The sequence below is a fragment of the Mustela lutreola genome, chromosome 9, assembly GCF_030435805.1.
Source record: "Mustela lutreola isolate mMusLut2 chromosome 9, mMusLut2.pri, whole genome shotgun sequence".
NCBI classification, from domain to species: Eukaryota; Metazoa; Chordata; class Mammalia; order Carnivora; family Mustelidae; genus Mustela; species Mustela lutreola.
In genome coordinates, this window is record NC_081298.1 from 3189593 (window position 1) to 3214797 (window position 25205).

At 36.8% G+C, this 25205-nt stretch overlaps 1 protein-coding gene across 6 annotated transcripts in view; it reads left to right on the plus strand.

Annotated features, from left to right (window-relative positions):
• SYCP2 (synaptonemal complex protein 2) overlaps positions 1 to 25205 on the plus strand; it is a 72530-nt gene that overhangs the window by 33345 nt on the left and 13980 nt on the right. For 5 of the 6 annotated variants that reach the window (XM_059132660.1, XM_059132658.1, XM_059132661.1 and 2 more), the window contains 15 exons: positions 384 to 458; positions 892 to 1038; positions 4116 to 4215; positions 5072 to 5229; positions 7072 to 7141; positions 7668 to 7725; positions 8571 to 8704; positions 8846 to 9285; positions 19747 to 19874; positions 20876 to 20912; positions 22754 to 22824; positions 22918 to 22975; positions 23439 to 23494; positions 23992 to 24049; positions 24526 to 24694. In XM_059132660.1, coding sequence (XP_058988643.1) covers positions 384 to 458; positions 892 to 1038; positions 4116 to 4215; positions 5072 to 5229; positions 7072 to 7141; positions 7668 to 7725; positions 8571 to 8704; positions 8846 to 9285; positions 19747 to 19874; positions 20876 to 20912; positions 22754 to 22824; positions 22918 to 22975; positions 23439 to 23494; positions 23992 to 24049; positions 24526 to 24694 — 1759 coding nt within the window. Of the gene's footprint in view, positions 1 to 383; positions 459 to 891; positions 1039 to 4115; positions 4216 to 4540; positions 4570 to 5071; positions 5230 to 7071; positions 7142 to 7667; positions 7726 to 8570; positions 8705 to 8845; positions 9286 to 19746; positions 19875 to 20875; positions 20913 to 22753; positions 22825 to 22917; positions 22976 to 23438; positions 23495 to 23991; positions 24050 to 24525; positions 24695 to 25205 lie in introns of those variants that run through there. The other variant, XM_059132663.1, reaches the window with a different exon arrangement.

Genomic DNA, 25205 nt, shown 5'->3' on the forward strand with positions numbered 1-25205 from the left:
CTTTTCACTGTGTCTTCATGTGGCAGAAAGGGTGAGGGAGTTCTTGGGGTCTCATTTTATAGGGACATAGATCCCATTCACGAGGGCGCTGTCCTGATGATCCAATCACCTGCCAGAGGCCCCACTTCCTAATACCATCACCTTGGGGATTAGGTTTCAATATATGAATGTAGGGGGACACATTCAGTTCATAGCAGTGCAGAAGATTTATGGTGAAGAAAAATAGAGACTGTGTGGAGAAGGGTATTTACATACAAAAGAAAGGGCATACAAAAGAAAGATTTGAGAGGATTTGGGAGTTTAGAAAGGAAACAGGAAACAATTGTATTAACATGGAAGGAGCTGGGAGAAAATAACATTACGATGAATTAATTTAATTTTAGGAATTTACCAGAAAACAAGGTATTTCCATTGCCAAAACATCTGTGCATATACTTTTCGATGCAAGTGGATCACAGGTATGTGTCTGACTTACTTGGTTTTCATCACTGGACTACGTTGAACCCTAAATAATTGCACAGTATGATGTTGGAGGGTGAATATCTAAAAAACAAATTGTCTCAACATATAGAGCCCCAATAAGGTATATGATTTTTTAAACATGTTATTAAAGATCACTTATTTTAGAACAGAAGATAGTTATTTTGGTAACTTTAAAAATTAGGTATGTATGTCCTGCCACTAATGCCAAAGCTTGTTTTATGTCTGTTGACATTCGAAAATGTGGGTGCTTTTTGTTGGGACACTATGTGGGACTAAGTACATAGAAAACAGGAAGAATTGACTTTTGTAAGTGTGGGATGAATGGATGCTTTATTAAGATACCCAGTGATTTTTGAGAACTTCTTGTGGTTTGCAGTTTGAAATACTTTTCTCCACATTCTCCAACAGATTCTAGTGCCAGAAAGTCAAACCTCACCCATTGAAGAGGAACTCATTGCTTTGAAAGAAAAACCCAATTCCCAAAAGGAATTTGCTAAACCTTCAAAATACATCAAAAACAGTAATCAAGGGGACAAAAAGAATAGTCAGCTTGAGGTAAATATGGTCTCAAATAGCTGCTTATAAAACAGCACAGGTCAAATCATTGTGACATACAATATAGAAAGAAGCATCTAGAATTCACCTTAATGGCCTTCATCAGTAACATTCAGAATATTTCCTCTGCCTTTTACACATGCAAACAAAAGATAGTGTTTTAGCAATTGTGTTTATGTGCAGGGTAAGAGGGTCAAGACAAGGTATACTATACACTTGCAAATTCCAAGTTAGAAATGTGTAAGAAAGTACCCTTGTTACATTTATCCTGTCTGTATTTGCTTTTGGCTGTTACGAGAATACGAATCTGTAAGTAATGGTCTCTCTATTTGCACAAGGAAAGAAAACTAAGTATTAAGTTCTTTTTCCTCCTGCTGCTGCCGGTGGAGGCTCTCCTCTAGGCCACATTCAGCCGAACCAGTTCTCAGCCTTCCTGTCTCGTTGTGACACTTGACAAAGCGAACAGCGCTTTCTTAATGTCCTTTTCTTCTTTGATTTCTGTTAGCCTTTTAGTTTTCTTCCTGCTTCTGTGACTCCATCAGAGATACTTTTTCTCCCTGCATCGTAAGTACAGATTTGCTCTGAAAGCTCAACTCAGCTTCCTGAACGTCTCTATGCCCTATCCCTTAAAGAGCTTCCTTCGTGTGCATAGTTTCAGCTCTTACACCAGACCACTCTTCCAAGTGCTGCAGTGAAATCTCTACTTAATCTTTGAATGTTTCCTTTGGTATGTCTCTTCTTTTCCTGAAGTCTAACCTCAAACTCTTTCATTTTTTGCTTCAGATGTGCATCTGCCTCCACCCTTCAATAATGCTACCATTAATTTTCCGATAGTATCCCGAATCCCGCCTCCTCTCCCCCAACACCAAGGTACTCAGGATGGTTCTTTCATAGTACCTCACGCATTCTTTCCTCCTTGTTCCTTTCGCCCTTACTCATTTGAGCACACCCAGCCCAGCCCAGCAGCCTCCTCATTGGCCTTTGACTCTGTGACCTGCCCCATGTGGTATTCCTTCCCCGGCTTTTCTTAATCCCACAGTCCGTGTTGCATTCCGCCCAGAGTTGTGGCATCTCTGTGTTTATCTCCCTGCATCTAAATATTGACTCAGTTCTGAGGCCTTCTACAAATTCCTTTTACTCTGCACAGCCACCACGTTAGTAAGGTTAACTGCTTTCCTGCCTCTTTTTAAGATTTTATTTATTTGAGAGAGAGTATGAGAGAGAGCGAGCCTGAGAGGGGGAAGGTCTGAGGACGAAGCAGACCCCCGCTGAGCCAGGGCCTCCAGGATCCTGACCCAGCTGAAAGCAGTCGCTCAACCAGCTGAGAGAGCCAGGCGCCCTTTCCTGCCCCTTTTAACGTGACACTAATTCTTGCCTCTATACCCTCATTCATGCTGTTTGTCCTTTTGTTTACCTTCCCTCGTTTAATGTGCTGTTACGTTTGCAAGTCTTGATTTTCGCTTTTCTTCATGGACATTTTCCTGTTTTAGTTTTGACTAATTTCTCACCTTTAGGCAACTTTAACTCTCAGAGGCTCTTCCATACATTTTGTCATGTTGGTGTTATTCACTGTTTTTTCCCATTAGTCTTATATCCGTCCTTAAATGAAAAATTCCATCTTCTGTATTTCTTGGACAATTAAATTATAAAAGCCATTTTCTGTGTTTTTATATCAAAGTCATAACACAAGTACTTATTTAAAATGCTGATTCCTAGGGCGCCTTACCTTAAACTTATGGAGTCATAAACTCTAGAACTCAAGATCTCTGAGAAACAGTACCCTGTTATTAAATACCACCATGTTTTTGTTAAGGATTGACTGTTTGAAGCATTTATACGAATAGGTAACTTCCCGGTCCCATTCACTATGCTGCTAGGAACTGTCTTTTCTTGAGGAATGCATTGTTTCAGTAGTTTGTTTTCTGACTAATCACATAATTCCCCGGTTTTCTCTCCTTTCACCCCTCCTCCACACCCCGTTTACAGACCTGTTAAAAAGTCCTGCAGTATTTTTTTTTCTTAGTCTTAGGGGCAGGTGCCTTTTGAAAAACAGCTCTCCTCTGCACCTTAATAGTTTGTCTGTTTATTCCCTGTCATGGCGTCCTCTGAGACTCCTCTCCACTTCTGTTCAGTGACTCTAGGATGAAGTTAGAAAACGAACATCTTTACTTGAACCGCCAGCTACTGTGCTGTTGAGTCTCTGAATTCCTATAGCAACTTTTTACTCCAAAGTCACTTTAGTCCTCACAGAATGTTAATACAGTTTTTAAAAATGTGTGAAAAGTTTTGAAGAATGCTAAATATTATGAAAGCATTTGCAAATTTACATAAATTTACATAAATACATATCCAAACATACACTGAAATAGAATAAGAAACTGAGCCATTGGTTATAGATATACTCAGTAACAATAAAATATTTTCAGCTAGCATATAAAGGTGCTGTATTTCACATGTCTGGGATATTCTATAAATATTTGTTAAAATAACATTCCTTGTTTGGGCTACCTATTCAATACCAAATATTAGGGTAAAACCTTCTAAGTCAATCTAAAACACAGATACTTATGGATATTATGTTGTTTATAAAATACCACAGATCGGGGAACCTGGGTGGTGCAGTCGGTTGAATGTCCAGCTCTTGGTTTCAGTCGTGCGCTCAGCACAGAATCTCCTTGTTCCTCCCTCTCTGCTCTTCCCCCTGCTTGTGCTTTCTCTCTCCCTCTCTCCATCTGTCTCTGAAGTGCATAAATAAAATCTTTTTAAAAAGTACCATATAGGGCACTTGGGTGGCTCAGTGGGTTAAAACCCCTGCCTTTGGCTCAGGTCATGATCTCAGGGTCCTGGGATGGAGTCCCGCATCAGGCCCTGTTTCCTTCTCTCTCTCTCTCTGCCTGCCTCTCCGCCTACTTGTGATCTCTCTCTCTCTGTCAAATAAATAAATAAATAAATAAAATCTTTTAAAAAAGGGTACCATATATCTTTTGTGTGTAGTCAAGTAAAATATTACAGATAAAATCATAGAGTAATTTCAAAAGAGAGTGTGTTTTTACTCTGGCTGCTTCTCGTGATTTCAGAGAACTACTCCTAGCAAAAGAAAAATGTCTGAAGCATCAATGATTGTTCCTGGTGCGGACAGATACACTGTGAGAAGTCCAGTACTTTTAATCAACACATGTAAGTTGTTTAGTCTTAAAAGACTTCTAATAAACATATTTTTTAAACAAGCATTTTTAAATTCAGAGATATTCTGGGCATAATTTACATAGAGGATAAGTTGGGGATACAGAAATTGTTAATTTACGAACTACAAATGTCTTCTAATTGTCAAGAAATTTCAAATTTCTAACAAAGGCATATTGGTTATTATCATATAAACATTTTTAACATATTAATAGCCAGCATTAATAATTTATTGTTATTTAAGTGGGAGTCAGCTGTAACATAGTGGACAAAACATTGAATTAATCAGGATGCTTGTGCTTATTTCCCTTCCCCCCAGTTGTGTGCTTTGTACAGATTGTCCGCCAGGTAAGTTTAGAACCAGTTTTCTCTTTATAAAATGGAACTAAAGTGTCTATCTTATCAGGTTGTTTAGAAGACTAAATGAAAATCATTCACTCAACGAGAAATATTGTGAAACATTTAGACAGTGCCTGCTACACACTAAGGACTAAATACAAATCGAAAAATAATACTATATACTAGCTTCTATAAGTCACAGTCTTCTTTAATCTATATGACAATTTAATAGTGACCTCTGTTCCCAAAATCCAGTTGCCTACTGGGCAAGTATCTGATGTCCAGTAGGCTCCACAGTAATTCATCTTTCCACCCTCCCTACCAAGTTTTTTGTCTATTTCTTACCTTGGTAAAGGGCAATCTGTATCCATTTATTCATCTAAACCAGAAACGTGGGACCTATCCTAGCACCTTCCTTCTTTACCTTCCTCATCTGAAAAGTACCTCAGCAATAGCAATATGTAATTTTAGAAGCTCTATAAATGTAGCCGCCCTTTGTCCCCCCTTTTAGCGACACCTCGAAGAGGAAGAATTAAACCACCATTGCAAGTGATGGGTTCTGCAGAAAAACCCGATGTACCTAAAACCTCACAAAGTGGAGTGGACAATGCTGTATCTCTTGTATCTAGACCATCTGAAGGAAGAAATACTGGAGCTAATACAGACAAAGTAATTTTACTTTGAAAACATTTTTTAAAATATATCAAGTCATTGTAGAAATACATATTGAGCTAATTTCTTTTGCAAGCAGAAAGGGCCTCACTTTGTTTAAAGCATCATCATGTTGTGTATATATATGCACACACACATACACGTATATGTATATACATGTATGTGTGTGTGTGTGTGTGTGATTTATTGTTCTTGAAAGTCAGTTCCTTCTGACAGGATCTACTTATTAGGCTAACAGTAAAATTGAGGAATATCCATTCAGTATAACTCTGATTAATGTATTCAGTAGGAGAAATGAACTTGGCATCATTCTTTAGTTTATTATACAAGTTAGTGGCTGCTAGAAATATAAGATACAAGTGGACTCTGTCCTTAGGTATCTCAAAGTCTAGTGTGGAAATCAGACAAATTAATAAGATAATTATAATATTGTGTAAATGTTCTCATATTGTACACATAGGATGCAGTAGGAAACTAGTGGAGGGGCAGTTACCTAACTCCATAGCTGGAGGGGAGGGTGAAGATCAGGAGATGCTCTTTAAGGAGAGGGAGAGTGAGTTAGGTTTTGAACGGTCAATAACGATTGGTGAAGTGGACATGAAGGAGAAGGGCATTTATTCCAGCTAGTGGAAAGGACAAAACAGAGAATAACTAACAGAAAGTTATTTCTTGGAGAGATAAAGGAGGTTTGGAGATACAGATAAGTAAGTTTGTAGATGAGAAATGCCTAATAGTTTTGTTTCATCTGAAGTGTGAGGTGAACACGGTGAATATGTCTTGGCCGGAAGCTCAAGTAGTGGGCTCAGGGACATGTAAAGACGTGAAGCCGTTACGAAGAGATAATGGGGAGGGCGAGTGAAGGATAATGAAGAATAAGTAAAGGTGTTAGGTTGAAGGCCCTTTCAGTTTAAGACTGAATTTTATCATGGCATCAGATCAGAAATATGTGTCATTTTCTCCAACGGAGCGCCGTAAGAAAGGATAGGTAGTAGATTTAAAAAAAAAAAAAAAGGTCATGTGGCCAAAGGATGAATGGTGCAAGAGTTGAAGACACTCAAGGAAAAAAGTCAAAACTTATTGTTCAAATTAATTGGCTAAATGTTCCATTCTTAGGGTGCTGTTGTTCAGTGCTGTGGCGTGGTCCGGAGTGTGGTAGGATTGTGGGCATCCAAGGCCTGTACTTGCTTGTACCAGTCAGGGGAGCCCTTCTGTCATTGGAACAGCAGCATGTGCCTTCATGCTCGCCCACTGCTCCTGTCCTGGGATGGAGAAGTGCCCGCTAGACCACGTAGGGAGGACGGGCGGCATGAGGCACCACATCTTAGCCTGGAGGGCATGTATTTCCGAGTGTGATGGCAGATTATCATCAGATCTGTGGTTATGAAAAGAGGGAAGCTTAGTGGAGACAAGAAGTTACCTGTTCAGTGGCCACAACTTTACAGAATCCTTTAATATTCTAGAATTGCCAAACCTTGTGTATATGTTAGTGAAAAGACAGTAGATACAGGTTGTGAGATCAACTGCAGTAGATGTGCCATGGTGATTCTAGAAATTGTCAATTACAGATGAGAATGGAATTACTGTACTAGCTGTGGATGAGGTCAGAAAGTTTGTAGGCTCTTCTGCCCTGTCTGTAATGAAAATTATTTTCTTGTGTTTTAGGGTAAACAGTATTCTGGAATGGGCATAACCTTCATGAAACCATAGAAGTACTATCCAACTTTTAGTAACAAGGCAAATTATTTTAAATGTTAAACTTTGATACTCTGACTTCTAAGAGTTGTTTTCATGTAATCCCTTGATTTAAATTTACATTACTGTGTTTTCTATGTGTTATAGCACATCGAAACTGCTAAAGTTGTAGGGAAGAAAGAGAATAAGAACATTGAATTCCCAAACCAAAATATTAGTAAGTACTTTCTTGGTTTAATTTCACTTTCTCTTTAAAAAAATGTAATCATTTCATATTTCCCTTTAACTCCATTGGCTTCATTGATTTGAAAAAAGATTTATAACGAATGCATTTGGCTTTATGAAAGGGGCTTAGAGGTTACAAGGAAATAATAATACAGTCTCTATTTCTAAGAAAATCGATCTCTGTATCCTAATAGGTGAATCTTGATCAACTTTTATTTTTTTTTATTTATTTTTTTTAAGATTTTATTTATTCATTTATTTATTTGACAGAGAGAAATCACAAGTAGACGGAGAGGCAGGCAGAGAGAGAGAGAGGGAAGCAGGCTCCCTGCTGATCAGAGAGCCCAATGCGGGACTCGATCCCAGGACCCTGAGATCATGACCTGAGCCGAAGGCAGTGGCTTAACCCACTGAGCCACCCAGGCGCCCCTTGATCAACTTTTATACCAACTCCCATTTTACCCTGCCAACTGCACAAAAAATTGAAAATGCCGTAATTTTTGTTTTGTTTAATTTAGATGACCTGCAGGATGTTGCTCCAGATTCCCAGGCAGTGGAGAAAATAGATAAGCCTATGTAAGTATGAAGAAAACCATCAAATAAGTTAGTATATATTAATGTTGTTTTTACATAAATGTAATAAATTTAAAAGAAAAGGCATTTATATTCTTAGAATGTAGTATTGGCTCTAGCACTAATCAGCTCAAGTGTTACTGTGCTGATTAGTCTGTGTTTTTTCATAGCCACCAACAACTCTTTCCCAAATTGAGACTTAAAATGAATGAGATTTTTTAAATAATTAAGTATGAATGTGAAGAAATTTAACCTAGTTTAAATACACAGTAGAACATGTAAGATATGTGAGATATATTTGAGATATCATTAAGTAGATACCAAATAATAGCAATAATGGAACTTTTTTATAGTTTTTAATCTGATCAATTACATAGTAAGTTTTAAATTTCATATGATCTCCCTGATATGAGGAAGTGGTGATGCAACATGGAGGCTTAAGTGGGTAGGAGAAGAATCAATGAAACAAGATGGGATTGGGAGGGAGACAAACCATAAGTGACTCTTAATCTCACAAAACAAACTGAGGGTTGGTGGGGGGAGGGGATTTGGGAGAAGGGGGTGGGATTATGGACATTGGGGAGGGTATGTGCTTTGGTGAGTGCTGTGAAGTGTGTAAACCTGGTGATTCACACACCTGTACCCCTGGGGATAAATATATATGTTTATAAAAAATAAAAAATTAATTTAAAAAAATAATAAATTTCATAATGACTTAGCAAAATGTTTTCATACTTGACTAATAAATTGCTATCGGTAAACACTGACTAAACAAAAAATCACAGTCTCATGTCAGAGTCATAGGCTAATGTTTTGTAATACATTAAGCAAGTTATTTTATTTTCCAGGTTACCTGGTGTTTCGGGCAACATCTGTGGAAATAAAATGCCCTCCAAATGGTCATGCTGGACTCCTGTAACAAATATTAATTTGTGTAACAACCAAAGGGCAGGCACTTCATCAGGAGACACATTCAGTCAAGGTGAAACAGTATTTTCTCTGTATACAATAGTAGCTCAGGGAAATACTCATTTCTTGGAATGTCTAATATTTTTTATTTTAACCAATTTATGTATTACCAGTTTATTAATTTAATAAGGATTGGTTTTTATGTTTCCACTAGGTGTAACTGTCAACAAAAAACTTAAGAAACAAAAATCATCCTCTTCCATATCTGAGGATAATTCTGAAGAAACAGGAAAGGTGCGATATAAGAAAAAAAAAATGCAGCATAACAAAATAGAGAAAGCAGAAGTAGGAGTTTGCAAAAGAGACACTCAGCAACGACTAAATCATCCTAAACATTCGGAGCAGAAAAGCACTGAAAATACCAAGCAAAGTGATTGGCATATTGAATCTGAAACTACTTTTAAGTCTGTTCTCCTAAATAAGACAGTCGAAGAATCTCTGATCTATAGGAAGAAATACATACTGTCAAAAGATGTGAATCCTGCTGTTTGTGATAAGAGCCCTTCTCCTAGAAAAAATGTGAAAAGTCATAGAAAACCAGGGAAAAGATTAACGTCAGAACTTAATTCCTGGGATCTGAGACCAAAAAAAATGGTGAGTTTTCAGTGTGTTTGGTCTCTGCACACCTGTAATATGCCCAGCTAATAACATAAGACAGCGAAGGAAGCTTGTTGGGTTGCTGCAGATTTAACATCCGTAAGACCAGGATCTCTGAGTCTCCAGTCTGAGAAGGAGAGCCTCCTGAACTCCCTCTCCTCATCCTTGTCCCTGGGCCCTCCCAACCGGTGTGCCCACAGGGGCAGGGCAGGTGTGCACATAGGTGTGGCAGGAAGGCGCCCTGCAGCTCCTTGTGTCCTCCTGATGGTTTTCTTCCTCTCTGTCCTGCAGATGCTTTGAGTATATAGAACCGTCTGTGTTTCTCTTGTGGTGCTTACCTTTCTTTTATTTTTTTTATTTTTTTCAAAATATTTTCTTTATTTATTTGGCAGACAGAGATCACAAGTAGGCAGAGAGGCAGGCAGAGAGAGAGAGGAGGGGAGGCAGGCTCCCTGCTGAGCAGAGAGCCCGATGCGGGGCTTGATTCCAGGACCTTGGGATCATGACCTAAGCTGAAGGCAGAGGCTTTAACCCACTGAGCCACCCAGGCGCCCCTTACCTTTCTTTTAAAAAGTGATTATTTGTATCTATTTTTCTCCTTGTTTTAACCTGTTAGAGTGTAAAGACTATGTTTATTCGTCATTCATTTTCTTGCATGGCCCCGTTCAGTTTTGCACATAGTAGTAGCATCTGAAACCATTTCTTGGATTATTGCATTAGAGTTTGACAGGTTTTGTCAAATGAGAAGAAAAAATGTAGGTGGAGTGTAGGAGACTGTCTTCCACTGTCCTGTTGCTCATCCCCACTGGAGTCTTTACCTTCTCCTTCAGATTCATCATCTGTGGGATGCTCTAGGACAGTTTAAGCTCATCTTCACCATACTTTAGATCAAAAGTTTACTTTTTGTAGTAGTTACTATAAATATCTTTTGTCATTGCTATCAAGATACATTTTAATAACTTTTTTAAAAGAAAGTATTTTTTTGATTTTTTAAAGATTTTATTTATTTATTTGAGAGAGAGAATGTTATTTAGAGAGAGCATGAGTGGGGTGAGGGCCAGAGAGAGAAGCAGATTCCCTCCTGAGCAGGGATCCTGACGCAGGGCTCAATCCCAGGACTCTAGGATCATGACCTGAGCTGAAGGCAGGTCATAACTGACTGAGCCACCCACGTGCCCCAGAAAACTTTTTAATTAGAATACTTTCCACTGCCAGGGATAGAATCTGTTTTTCACTCTTCTTTAGAAGATCCGGGGGGGGGGGGGTTTGTTTTGTTTTTAACTTACAATGTATTATTTGTTTCAGGGATACAGGTCTGTGATTCATCAGGCTTATACTTTTCACAGCACTCACCATAGCACATGCCCTCCCCAGTGCCCATCACCCCACCACCCCATCCCTCCGTGCCCCCCTCCATTCCAGCAACCCTCAGTTTGTTTCCTGGGACCAAAAGTCTCTTAAGATTTGTCTCACTCTCTGGTTTGTCTTGTTTCATTTTCCCCCTTCCTTCCCCTATGATCCTGTCTTATTTCTCAAATTCCTCAAATCAGTGAGATCATATGATAATTGTCCCTCTCTGATTGACTTATTTCATTTAACATAATACTCTCTAGTTCTATCCACATTGTTGCAAATGGCAAGATTTCAGGGGGTTTTTGATGGCTGCATAGTATTCCATTATACACACATATATAAATATATGAGGGGGTTTTAATGGCTGCATAATACTCCATATTGGTTTTTTGATGGCTGCATAATATTCCTGTGTGTGTGTGTGTGTGTGTGTGTGTGTGTGTACCACATCTTCTTTATCCATTCATCTGTTGATGGACATTGGGCTACTGTGGACATTTCTGCTGTGAACGTTGGGGTGCACGTGCCCTTCGGATCACTACATTTGTATCTTTGGAGTAAATACCCAGTAGTGCAATTGCTGGGTCATAGGGTAGCTCTATTTTCAACTTTTTGAGGAATCTCCATGCTGTTTTCCAGAGTGGCCGTACCAGCTTACATTCCCACCAACAGTGTAGGAAGGTTCCCCTTTCTCCACATCCTTGCCAATACCTGTTCTTTCTTGACTTGCTAATTTTAGCCTTTCTGACTGGTTCAGGTGGTATCTCACTGCAGTTTTGATTTGGATTTCCCTGATGCTGAGTGGTGTTGAGCACTTTTTCATGTGTCTTTTGGCCATTTGTATGTTTTCTTTGGAGAAATATCTGTTCATGTCTTCTGCCCATTTCTTGACTGGATTATTTGTTCTTTGGGTGTTGAGTTTGATAAGTCCTTTATAGAGTTTGGATACTAGCCCTTTATCAGATATGTCATTTACAAACATCTTCTCCCATTCTGTCAGTTGTCTTTTAGTTTTGTTGACTGTTTCATTTGCTGTGCAAAAGCTTTTGATCTTGATGAAGTCCCAATAGTTCATTTTTGCCCTTGATTCCCTTGCCTTTGGCGATGTTTCTAGAAGGAAGCTGCTGCAGCTGAGGTCAAAAGGTTGCTGCCTATGTTTTCCTCAAGGATTTTGATAGATTCCTGTTTCACATTTAGGTCTAGAAGATCCAGGTTTTATAGGCTTCTATTTTCATTTATTTTCCAGAGTGGTATTAATACCTGGAGAGCCAAATTTCTAGAGTTGATATAAAATGTCCATCTATTGGAGCATCTAAATATGCAAATGAAATACTTAATAGATAATTTGCTTTTGTTATTTATAATTAGACATCATTTCATTTGTCTGGACCAGGCTTTTTATTTTGTCTTTAATCTGCAGTTCACTTTCTGTGCCTTATTTGGCTACTTTCTTCTTAAACAAAATAATTTTGGGTCACTTTCTCTTGTTTCTTAGTATGCTATTCTTCTTTCTAGTTGTAGCTGCTGTTTAGTTCTTCAGATGCAAGGGAAGTAGGTTCTTTTGTCTGAATGCTGAATGTTCTCAGTTTTTATTTTAAATTGTTTCCCTTGGAATTCAGAATTATTCCACAGAATTTCCCTGACCTAGTCATTGTTTTTTTTTTTTCTGGGACCACAGAAACTGATCATTGAAACTGTGTGCTCATTTTTTAAAACCAACTTCCTGTTTCCAGAAGTTCTCTTCAGTCTTTCATAATGTTGCTCCCTGTGTTACGATAGAGGACTTTCTGCCATTCGCAGGCATGATGACTCTCCTCTAAGGTAGTCATCTGGTCCCGCTTCCTGTTCACTGGACTAACCTAGAGAAACAGAACTTCTGCAGCTTGGTGGTACAGGTTTCCCAAGGCAGCTCCAGTCATACTGGAAGTTCCTAAACCATACACTCACTATTCTGGGAGAGGTTCATTTTTGCTACATTTTTATCAAACCAAGTACAGTAATCTCAAGAAGAGATATTAAATAGTAACTTATGATCTATGTTACATATAAAAACATAAACTGAAAAATGATTGAAAATAGGCTTCCTGGTTGGCTCAGTTAAGCATCTGACTCTTGATTTCCTATCAGGTCATGATCTCAGGGTTGTGAGATCAAGCCCTGCACTGGGCTCTGTGATGGGCATAGAGCCTGCATGAGATTTTCTGTCTCCCACTCCCTCTGCCTGAAACCACCTCTCACTCTGGCTCTCCAGCAAAAAAAAAAAAAAAAAAAAAAAAAAAAAGTAAATTTTTTGTTTCTATTATATTTTACCATACTTTTAAAAAAATGCCTGATTCCCAGAAAAAAAGAAAACTAATGATTAGAGTCAGGAGAACTCGTACCTTTGAGTATTATAGGGAATTTTAGCCAGATTATCTAAAATTATGCAGATGATAGTTGTAGTTCTTCCATTTTTAGAGTAATAGTATATTTTATCTTTTTTTAAAGTAATTCCTACACCCAACATGGGACTAAAACTTATGGCCCCCAGATCAAGAGTTGCACACTCCACTGACTGAGCCAGGCAGGTACCCTTAAAACAAAGTATTTCTTAAGGCAGTTTCAGGTGTACAAGTACATCAAGACTTCCCGTTTCCCCTTCGCCCACACCCTAGTTTCCCCATCATTAGCATCTTACATCAGTAGGTACCTGGATTACGAATTGTGAACCAGTATCAATACATTACTATTAACTAAAGCCTATAGTTTAGTTTAGAATTCAGCCTTTGTGTTGTATATTCTATATGTTTTGACAGATGTGTGGCAATACGTATTATCATACATAATAGTTTTAGTGCCCTAAAATTCCCTTGTGCTCCCCACCCCCTCATAGTACTGGCAGTCACTGATCTTCTGTCTCTGTAGTTTTGCCTTGTCCAGAATGTCAGAGTTGGAACCATATAGTATGTAGTCTTCAGATTGGCTTCTTTCACTTAGTAATAGCAATGATGTTTTCTCCATGTGTTTTCATGGCTTAACAGCTCATTTCTTTTTACTGCTGAATAATATTCTCTTATATGCTTGTACCAGGATCGTTTAGGTGTTCACCTGTGGAAGGACATTTTAGCTGGTTTCTATGGTGTGACAGTTACGAATAAAGCTTCTGTAAATGTTCATTGTGCAGGTTTCATGTGGACATAAGCTTCCAGTTCATTTGGGAAAATAGAAAGGAGCATGATTGCTGGATCATATGGTCCGAATGTGTTCAGTTTCATAAGAAACTGCCCGTCTTCTGAAAATGGAAAAGATGGCTGTACCATTTTTGCATTCTGAGCAACAGATGAGAAAATTCCTGTTGATCTAATCCTTGCCAATACCGGGTGTTGTCAGTGTCTTGGAGCTTAGCTACTGTTATATGTGCTTGGTGGTATCTCATTTTAATTTGCAGCTCCCTAATGACCTACACATCTGAGCAGCCTTCTATATTTTTATTTACCATCTGTATGTCTTTGGTGAGTTGTCTCTTCCAATCTTTTGCTCACTTTTTAACTGGGTTCTTTGTTATTGTTGAATATTAACAGTTCTTTGTCTAACTTAGATACAGGCATGCCATGCTTTATTGCCCTTCACAGATACTGCATTTTTTTAAAAGATTTTATTTATTTATTTGACTGAGATCACAAGTAGGCAGAGAGGCAGGCAGAGAGAAAGGAAGGGAAGCAGGCTTGTTGCCGAGCGGAGAGCCCGATTCAGGGCTCGATCCCAGGACCCTGGGATCATGACCTAGGCCGAAGGCAGAGGCTTTAACCCACTGAGCCACCCAGGCACCCCAGATACTGCATTTTTTATGAATTGATGGTTTTGGGCAGCCCTGTGTTGGGCAAGTGGATTGGTGCTATTTTTTCCACCAATATTTGCTGACTTTATGTCTCTGCCACATTTTGGTAATTTTCATAATATTTCAAAGTTTTTCATTATTATTATATTACTTATGGTGACCAGTAATCAGTGTTCTTTGATTTTATTCTCGTAATTGTTTTGAGGCACTATGACCGCACCCAGATAGGATGGCGAACTTAATAAATGTGTGTTTTCTGACTGTTCCACCACCCCGCAGTTCCCCCATCTCTCTCCCTGTCATCAGGCCTCCTGGTTCTCAGGGACGTAACAACATTGAGATTAGGCCAGTTAATAACTTTACAGGGGCCTCTAAGTGCTCAAGTGAAGGGGAGAGTCACACGTCTCTCACTTTAGGTCAAAGGCTAAAAATGATTAAGCTTAATGAGGCAGGCATGCAGAAAGCTGATATAAGCAAAAAGCTTGTCCTCTTGTGAAACACCTTTATGAGATCTGGAGTGATCTCATAAGTTTGAGTGGCCTGGATAGAAGCTCAAACCAGCCACAAAATTCTCTTAAGCCAAAGCCCACTTAAGAGCAAGGCCCTAACTCTCTTCAATTTTATGAAGGCTGAGAGAGGTAAAGAAGCTTCGGAAGAAAAGTCTGAGGCTAGCGGGGAATGGTTCATGTAGTTTAGGGAAAGAAGCCGTCTCTGTAATGTAAAAATGCAAGGTGAAGTAGCAAGTTATCCAGAAGATCTCGCTAAGATCATAAATGAAGGTGGCTACACTGAGGAATTTTCAGTGTAGGCAAGATAGCCGTATGTTGGGGAAAGATGCCATCCATGACTTTCATAGCTAGAGATAAGTCCGTGCCTGGCATCAGAGCTTCAAAGGACAGGCTGACTCTCTTGTTAGGCTAATGCATCCAGTGACTAAGTTAGAGCCAGTGCTCCTAGGGCCCTTAACAGTTATGCTCAATCTACTCTGCCTGTACTTTGTAAATGAAACTGCAATGCCTGTGTGACAGCACATCTGCTTACAACATGGTTTGCTGAATATTTTAAGCCCACTGTTGAGGCCTGCTCAGAAAAGAAGATTCCTTTTAAAATAGTACTTCTCATTGACAGTACACCTGGTCATTCAAGAGCTTTGATGAAGATATACAATGAAATTAATGTTTTGTTTTTCTTTTTTAAAAGATTTTTTATTTATTTGTTTGACAGAGATCACAAGCAGGCAGAGAGGTTTGCAGAGAGAGAGATAGAAGGGGAAGCAGGCTCCCCGCTGAGTAGAGAGCCCAACTTGGGGCTCGATCCCAGGGCCCTGGGATCATGACCTGAGCCAAAGGCAGAGGCCTTAAACCACTGAGCCACTCAGGTGCCCCAAGTTAATGTTTTCATACCTCCTAAACATAACATCCATTCTGCAGCCCAAGGATCAAAGGGTAATTTCTACTTTTAGGTCTTACTATTAAAGAAATACATTTCATAAGACTCTAGTTGCCACAGATAGTGATCCCTCTGATATATCTAGGCAAACCAAGGATTTAGTTTGGATTCACCATTCTAGATGCCATTAAGAACATTTGTGAATGGGACACCCTGGTAACTCAGTTGGTTAAGTATCCGACTCTTTGATTTTGGCTCAGGTATGATCTGAGGGTCTTGAGGTCGAGCCCCGTGTTGTTTCACAGTGGGTGTGGAGCCTTACTTAGGATTCTCTTTCCCTTCCCCCACCCCGCAAAAAAGAACATCAGTGATTCATGGAAAGAGGTCAAAATATCAACATTAGCAGGAGTGTGGAAGAGTTGGTTCCAACCCTCATGGATGACTTTGATGGGTTCAAGACTTTAGTAGAGGAAGTAACTGGAGATGTTGTGGAAATAGCAGGTGATCTAGAATTATAAGTGGAGCCTGAAGATGGGACTGAATTGCTGCGATCTCATGATGAAACTTTAATGGATGAGGAGTTGCTTCTTATGGATGAGCAAAGACCATGGTTTGTTGAGATAGAATCTACTCATGGACTATGGACTCTGAAAAACAATCTGAGGGTTTTGAAGGGGTGGGGGTGGGAGGTTGGGGGAACCAGGTGATGGGTATTACGGAGGGCACAGATTGCATGGAGCACTGGGTGTGGTGCAAAAACAATGAATACACTGAAAAGAAATAAAAAATTAAAAAAAAAAAAGAATCTACTCATGGTAGAGATGCTGTGAAGATTGACAAAAACGAATTTAGGCTATTAATTGAATTTAGTTGATAAAGCATAGGCAGGGTTTGAGAGACCTGACTTCAGTTTTAAAAGACGTTCTGCTGTGGGTAAAGTGTTATCAAACAGCATTGCATGCTGTGCAGAAATCGTTCATGAAAGGAAGTGGCAGTCAATGTGGCAGATTTCATTGTTTTCTTATGGTTAGACGTTGCCACAGCCACCCCGGCCTTCAACAATCACAACCCTAATCAGTCAGCAGGCATCAACTTTGAGGCAAGACCCTCTGCCAGCAAAAAGAGTGCTATTGGCTGAAAACTCAGATGATTAGCATTTTTTAGCATTAAAGTATTTTTTAATTAAGATATGTACTTTTTTAAAAGGCATAATGCCATTATGTATTTAATAGACTACGGTGTAGAGTACGCGTAACTTTCATATGCGCTGGGAAACCAAGTTCGTTTGACTCACTTTAATGCATTTGCTTTGTCACTGTGTTCTAGAACCAGACCCGCCGTATTTCTGCAGTAGGCCTATACAAGGCCTTTATCAGATATGTGTTTTACAAATAGTTTCTTTCTGTCTGTGGCTTGTCTCTTTACTTTTGAAACAGTGTCTTTTACAGATCACAAGTTTTTAATTTTAATGAAATTCTGCGTCTCGGTTTTGTCTTTCGTAGATTGTGCTTTTGGTTCATACCTAAAAAGGCATTGCCGAACCCAAGGTCAATCTAGATTTTCTCCTCTGTTATCTTCTAGGAGTTTTATAGTTTGCATATTACTTTTAGGCTTATGATCCCCTTTGAGTTAATTTTTGTGAAGGGTGTAAGTTCTGGGTCTAGATTCATTTTTGGTTTTTGGTTTTTAGCATGTGGATGTCCAGTTATTCCATCATCGTTTGTTGGAAAGACAAATTTATCCATTGCATTGTCTTTGCTTGTTTGCCAAAGATCAGTTGACTGTGTATATGAGGGTATTTCTGGGCTTTCAGTTTGCTCTCTGTTTGGTTCTATTACTTGATTTGTCTATTTCACCAATAGCATTCTACACTGATCATTGTATCTTTATAGTAAGTCTTAAAGTATGCTAGTGTCAAGCTTCCAGCTTTGTTCTTCAATACTATATTGGCCATTCTTGGTGTCTTGCTTCCACTATAGAATCATTTTGTTGATATTCACAAAATAACTTGCTGGGATTTTGATTAGGATTACATTGAATCTCTAGATCAAGCTGGGAAGAACTGACATCTTGGCAATATTGAGCTTCCTACCCATGAACATGGAATTTCCTTCCATTTATTGAGACCCTGATTTTCTTCATTAGTTATGTGTAGATCTTGTACATGTTTTGTTAGATTTATACCTAAGCATATAAATCATTTTAAGGAGTACTAATGTAAATGGAATGTAATTTTAAACTCGTTTTTCATTACTAGCTTATGAGGAAGCAGCCAACTTTTGGATATTAACCTCGTATCCTTCAGCAGTGCTATCACAATTGCTTTTTAGGGGGTGGCTGGGTGGCTCAGTGGGTTAAAGCCTCTGCCTTCAGCTCAGGTCATGATCCTAGGGTCCTGGGATCAAGCCCCACATCAGGCTCTCTGCTCAGCAGGGAGCCTGCTTCCCTTCCTCTCTCTCTACCTGCCTCTCTGCCTACTTGTGATCTCTGTCTGTCAAATAAATGATAACTAAAATCTTTTTTAAAAATTGCTTTTTAGTTCCAGGAGTATTTTTGTTAATTTTTTGAGATTTTTTTTCTACATAGACAATGATGTTATCTGCAAACAAAGATAGTTTTATTTCTTCCCATTCTGGATACCATTTATTTCCTTCTCTTGTCTTACTGCATTCATAGGACTTCCAGTTTGATGTGGAATAGAAGTGGTGAGAGCAGGCATCTTTCCCTTATTTCAGATCTTGGTGGGAAAATATGTAGCTTTTCTCCATTAAGTATGATGTTAGCTCTAATTTTGTTTTTTTGGTTTTTTTGGAAGATATTCTTTATCAAGTGGAAGACATCCCCCTCTATTCCTAGTTTTCTGAGAATTATTATCATGAAAAGATACTGGGTTTTTTCAAATGCTTCTCTTATATCTATTGATAAGATTATATGATTTTTTTAAGGCTATTGGTATGATACATTATAATTGATTTTCAAATGTTGAATCAGACTTGCATATCTTGAATAAATACCATTTAATTGTATATAATTCTTTTTATACATTATTGAATACAATTTGCTAATATTTTGTTGGTTTTTGTATCTATGTTCTTGAGAGATAGTGTAAGGTCTGTTTCCTTTCTTGTATTGTCTTTGATTTTGCATGAAGATGATACCAGCTTCATTTAATGAGTTAGGAAGTATTCCCTCTGCTTCTATCTCTTGGGTAATTGTGGAAAATTGGTATGATTCCTCCTTAAGTATTTGGTAGAACTCACCAGGAAACCCATCTGGGGCCTGGTGCTTGCTGTTTTAGAAGGTTATTAATTATTGATTCATTTTCTTTAATAGATAATAAGCCTATTCAGATGATCTATTTCTGCTTGTATGACATCTGGTAGATTTTACCTTGCAAGGACCTGGCCCATCTGATTTAGGTTATCAAATTTGTGGCCAAAGAGTTGTTCATAATATTCCTTTATTATCCTTTTAATGTCCTTAAGAGTGACAGCCTCTATTTCATTTCTAATAGTAGTAATTTCTATCCTTTTTTCCCTCTCGCTTTTTTTTTTCCTTAGCTAACTTGGCAAGAGATGTATTGATTTTATTGATCTTTTCAAAGAACCCGATTTTAGTTTTCTTCAGTTTTTAATAAAATTTATTTTTCCATGGATAGAAACTAATTTGGATCTGTACAGAACATTCTGCCCATGTGTAAACTGTTAAGTCTTTTTTTTTTTTAAACTGTTAAGTCTTATCCTGTGTTTTTGAATGCCTAACAGACTTACTAAATAATTTCTTACCTCTTTTATTTCTCTTTGTAGTTATATATAGAACCAGATTTTTCTTAAATGTTCCTTTATTTTCCTTTGAAGGATTACTGGTAGAGTTTTAAAGTAACTTATAAATTGTTTCAGAGAGAAAACTCAAAAGAGAAAGGCTTTACTGATGCAGCAGAATCCTTGATAAACCAAATTAATAAGAGGTATAAACCAAAGGAAGATATAAAGTCTACAAGAAAATTCAAGGAGTCTTTGATCGACAGGTATGGTCGTATATTTTAGAAATAAACATTTTTCTGCCTGATACAACTAAATTATTTTACTCAATTTTAAGAAGGTAAGTTTTGAGCATGTTCAAGTAATACAATTTTCCAGCAGAAAACACTAGTTATTTGCACTTTTTTTAATTAATTTTTTTTAAAAGATTTTATTTATTTGCCAGAGAGAGAAAGAGAGTACACACAAGCAGGCAGAGAGGCAGGCAGAAGCAGGCTCCCTGCTGAGCAAGGAGCCCTGTGCGGGACTCGATCCCAGGACCCTGGGATCAAGACCTGAGCTGAACATCGACTTAACCAACTGAGCCACCCAGGTGTCCCTAGTTATTTACTTTTAAAAATAGTAGCTATTTAAATTATACAGGAAGGGAACTAAATTTGAAATTAGTCTTTGTAGTAGGTGATTATTACATTTTATAAAATATCAAAAATACTGTATTGATACAGCATACCATTTCATAAATAAATCTTTGGGATATAAACATTTTAAGATTTTATTTATTGAGCCTAGTGATGAGTAAAACTAAATATATTTAAATATATTGCTTAATGAAACATGAAATTTAAATGAGCTGAGAAGTTATTTTTATATAGTAAATACGTATTTTTTTGTTTACAGTCTTTCTGAAGGTTAGTTGTTATTAGAAATGTTTCTTTACAGGTTGATTGGTGGTTAATTCATATTTAAATTAATTCTGGCCCTATGATAAGACACAAAACAATTACTCTCCTGGCAGAACCATTCATTTCCAATTGCTTGGCACCTCCTACTGCATGAATGATTCAGCTTTTCATTAACAGTCAGTGTTGCTATTTACTACAAGTAAAGTTGCAAAATTACCTGGCTAGTGCTGCACATTTCAGTTTTTTTATAGCGTATTGAATGTAAACTTAGTGACCCAGAAGTTTTACGTTATATAAAATGACTTTTATGAAGAACATTCTGATACTGAATTTCTTTTTTAATTTTGGCAAAACCTTTCTTATAGTGGCTTTTCAAACAAATCTGATCTACAGCTCAGTAAGGTAGGTTTCATTTATTTAACTACCCCAAGTGTATAGTCAAACTCTAAATGATATTTGACTGTAAACATAAAATGGAATCGCAGGATGGGATGGAATTAGTGTTTGTAGCATATTGATAAATGAATTAAACAACTGACAAGTTTAATGGCAATTACTCAAAATAGTCCTCTTTCTGTTCAACTTTTCAAAACAAAACAAAAAAATGTTTCTTTTCCATATGTGAGTGTGATGTTTTCATTTTTTGGTACCTGATTCAATAAATCTCTATTTTCATAGCTAATCCCATCTCTTCTGACAATAAGATCCTTCCTAAATTTCTGTTTTTTGTTTAAAAAATTAGCATTTATTTAGGATTAAAATACCAATATCTTTGATTTACTCCTCACAATTACTTTCTGTGCATTTAATTTCAAGTTTTGAGGTTCACCGTCTATACAGTCTTCTTAAATATCCCCTTTGCTGCCTATGCAACTCCTTTTTCCTAGTTTGAGTTCTAATTTCCAGTCCCTGGATTATTGCAGTAGCCTTTATGTGATTCTTTTGTGTCTAGCGTTTCTCTTGCCGACCTATCCTGTTCAGAAGGAGCTTTTTTCTTTCTAAAGCACACAGCTTCAGTCACACCAATCCGTTGTGCAAAATCCCTTCTTTGGTCTCTGTTGCTTATGAAGTGGAGACTCAGGCCAGCTTGTGAAAGTCTGCCTTTATTTCCTAGTATTAGCTCCCTATGCGTGTCTCCTTTAGCTGAAGAAGAAGAACTTGAGCTTACCTCGAGTGTCTTTCCAAGTGTTGATTCTCTTTCTTCCCCTCTTCAGAAAGCACTTTGAACTGAGTCCGCGTGCTTTCGCACTCTTCTGCTCGTCAAGACTTGATTCCTCCTTGCGAGTCTTGCTTCAAAGTCTGCCTTTTTTAAAAAAAACTTCCAAGGTGTCCTGACTCAAAATCCAAATGGGCAAGAATTCTGAATCTACACACTGATTTCTTTGTACCATTGTTCGAGATTTCACTCGCTGTTGCAGTTTTTATCCCTCCTTTGTCTCTGTTAGCATGGGTTGTTTAGAATCATCTTTGTGTCCTGTATAACGCTTTTGCTTCCTTTCATATCCTTTTTAATATTTTGGCTTATTTTTTGTGTCTTCTCTAATACCTAGCGCAGGCTAGTACACAGTAGTGTATTGAACAGGTGTATGTAAATGCTGGTAAAAATCCTACTGGAAAGGATAACTGAGATCAGTGATCAGAGGAGTAATATATTAAGGGATAAACTTTTTGAAAAAATACAAATAGTTATATATAAAACAACCAAAATACAGAATAAAACTTAATATGAGTAACAACTAAAATGAATAGTTTTAGTATTTCCAACTTATTAGACTTCAGAGTATCTCTGTTCACTAATCAATCATTTAGTAATACTAATAGTGATTTTACATAAACCTTAGTCTCCTCCACAAAGTTTTTCTGTCTAAGACTTTAAAGCAAATGAGTCCAGGAAAAAAAGAAACATGCTTGTTTTGTGTTTCTAAAATCACTAAGGTTCAGCTTATAGGATAGCGTTTACCTATGTACAGGAGTGTCAGTGCAAATAAAGATGTGAGAACCTTATATTTTATATTTAATTTACAGTACTTCCAATTATGTTCTTAGTACTTAAAGTCTTCAAAATTTTTATTGGTCTGGATGTTGTAATACTTTTTTCAGTTTACATTAAAGAAATGGTTACAGATGTAAAACATGAATAGAAACAAGTAGAAAATATAAGAAAATATAATTGATATGTTGTTTGTTTGCCAAGTATACTAGTGTACAAGTTTGAATGTAATATAAACTTCTTTTGTATTTAGGAAAAGGTTCAGAAAAAAAGTTATAGACAACTGAAGACTACTTTTGTTAATGTTACTTCTGAATGCCCGTTGTAAGTAATTTTTCATAGATCTTAGTTTTATTCATATTTGAAGAAAATGTATTAATTATATAACGGAGTTAATATTTCTCTTCATTTTTACAGGAATGATGTTTACAATTTTAATTTGAATGGAGCTGATGAGCCTATTATAAAACTTGGAGTAAGCTAGAAATCAGTATTTTGTATTTAGTATTTATTTTGTATTTGCCATATAGTTATTACAGTGTATGTTTTTTGGTTTCCATTCTCTTGTAGATTTGCTTTGAAAGAGTTTAAAATATTTTAAGATTTATTTGGCACCATTTTAGGTATATTTGGTTTCCTTTCAAATCCTCTGGACTAAAGTAGAGGAAAAATTGGTAATTGGGGCATGGGGATGGGACTCATACTACTACATCAAGAAAATAACTTTCCTTCTGGATACAAGAAATTTAAAAATAATTACTCCTATTTATTTTTTTAGTATATTTTATGGTATTAGCTTTCTTCTTAAATATAAAAATATTTTAGTAAACTTAATTTTATGGCTGCATCTTATGAAACTTATAGAAACTATAATTTTAATTTTTATTTACCTTATTTCAACACTAAGAAGAAGTATTTAATGTTTATTCACAATATAGATCCAGGAATTTCAAGCTACAGCTACAGAAGCCTGTGTGGATAATTCAATAAAACTGTAGGTGCTTTTATTATAATTAGATGGATCAAATTAAAATAAACTTCTCAATTGTTCTTTGTCTTCAATATTTCCTCCCACTTTGTCTGAGAGTATTTAACATATGAGAAGAATGAATAAAAAATGCTACTGCCATGATTACCTCCATTATATTTCTAATATTTCAACCTTTGCTTCTAAAATTAATGTGCAGATTCTGTGTACTTTTAATATTAGTTGTGTCTCTTAGATGATAAAGCTGAAAGAACTTAGTCCTTTCATCTGACCTTGTTATTTTTATAATTGACTGAGGTCAGAGAACATAAGCAACTTGACCAGAATTATATAGTGAATTAGTAATGTCTAACTATCCAGTATATGTTACCTTAATATGTTATATATGTTACTTTATATATGTATATGTTATAATATGTATATGTATATATGTATATGTATAATATATATATGTTACTTTAATAACTAAAGTTAATTAAAATTTATGAATATTTTTGTTTAAGGATAGGTTTAAGGAATCATGATGAACTTGAAACTTCTCTCAAAACAAAAGATAAAAGAGTAAGTTATATCCTAATTGCCTATTAACAGCAGTATTTTAAAAATAATTCTCCAATGCCAAAGATGATCACAGATCTAGAAAACAAAATCATTTGGAATCTTTCCCCCTCTGTGGGATTATCCACCTGCCCGCTATGACTTTGGTATGGTCTCTGAGCTATTTGTAATCATCTAGGAATAGAAGATATGACAGCTTCACTTTCTTTGATGACATTGGCTTATGTCTCTGTAGGAGTAAGCAGTTTTAACAAAATATGAATCCCAGTCTCTGCTCTGGATTTCTGAGTGAATTTCTAGATATGTTTTCCTTAATGCCAGGTAGATTAGTATACCAAAAAATTAAGAAGTTAGTTTTTCTGTTGCTTCAGATTGGCTTTTGGTTTTGTTTTGTTTTGGCTTAACTTACCTTACATAGCATAATCTGAGACACATTTCTTCATCTATTACAAGGATTCTTTTTTTTTTTTTTTTTGTAGATTGTAACAAATTCTAAAAAGAAAAATCTCTTTAGTGATACTGACACAGAATACAGATGTGATGACAGCAAGACTGATGTCAGCTGGCTAAAGGAACCAAAGTCAAAACCACAACTAATAGACTATAGCAGAAATAAAAACATGAAGAAACCTAAAAGTGGGAAATCAAGTAAGAAATCACTTTTTAGAGAAATGTTGCAAATGATATACCATATCAAGTACATGAAATGCTTTGTTGGTTGTAAGTATATTTGCATATGTAGTTAGTGTTTGCAACTACACAGCCTTGTAAATAGAACAGAGCAAATACTCCACAATACTAGTCATTTTGCTTTTTGTTTTCTCATTTTTAGTAATATGGTTCTATATAAATTACTTTTTTTTACCAGAATCTTAGAGACGCAAAATATAACTGTCATATTTTTTGGTTCATGCATCTTCTCATTTGTCTACTCATGGCCTACTGTTGTTATTCAGTAATTTAGCAATTATTGTGAATGACATATTATTAAGTACTCATAAAACCAACACTCTAAGCAAAAATCAAATCTTGGACATCCCATTCCCTCTCACACCCACACATATCCTTTTTAAGAATCCACATAGAATGCATATAAAGATAGATTGTAAGGAAAACAATTTTCTTGCAGAAATACCTTCCACAGATTTTTCTTTTTAAG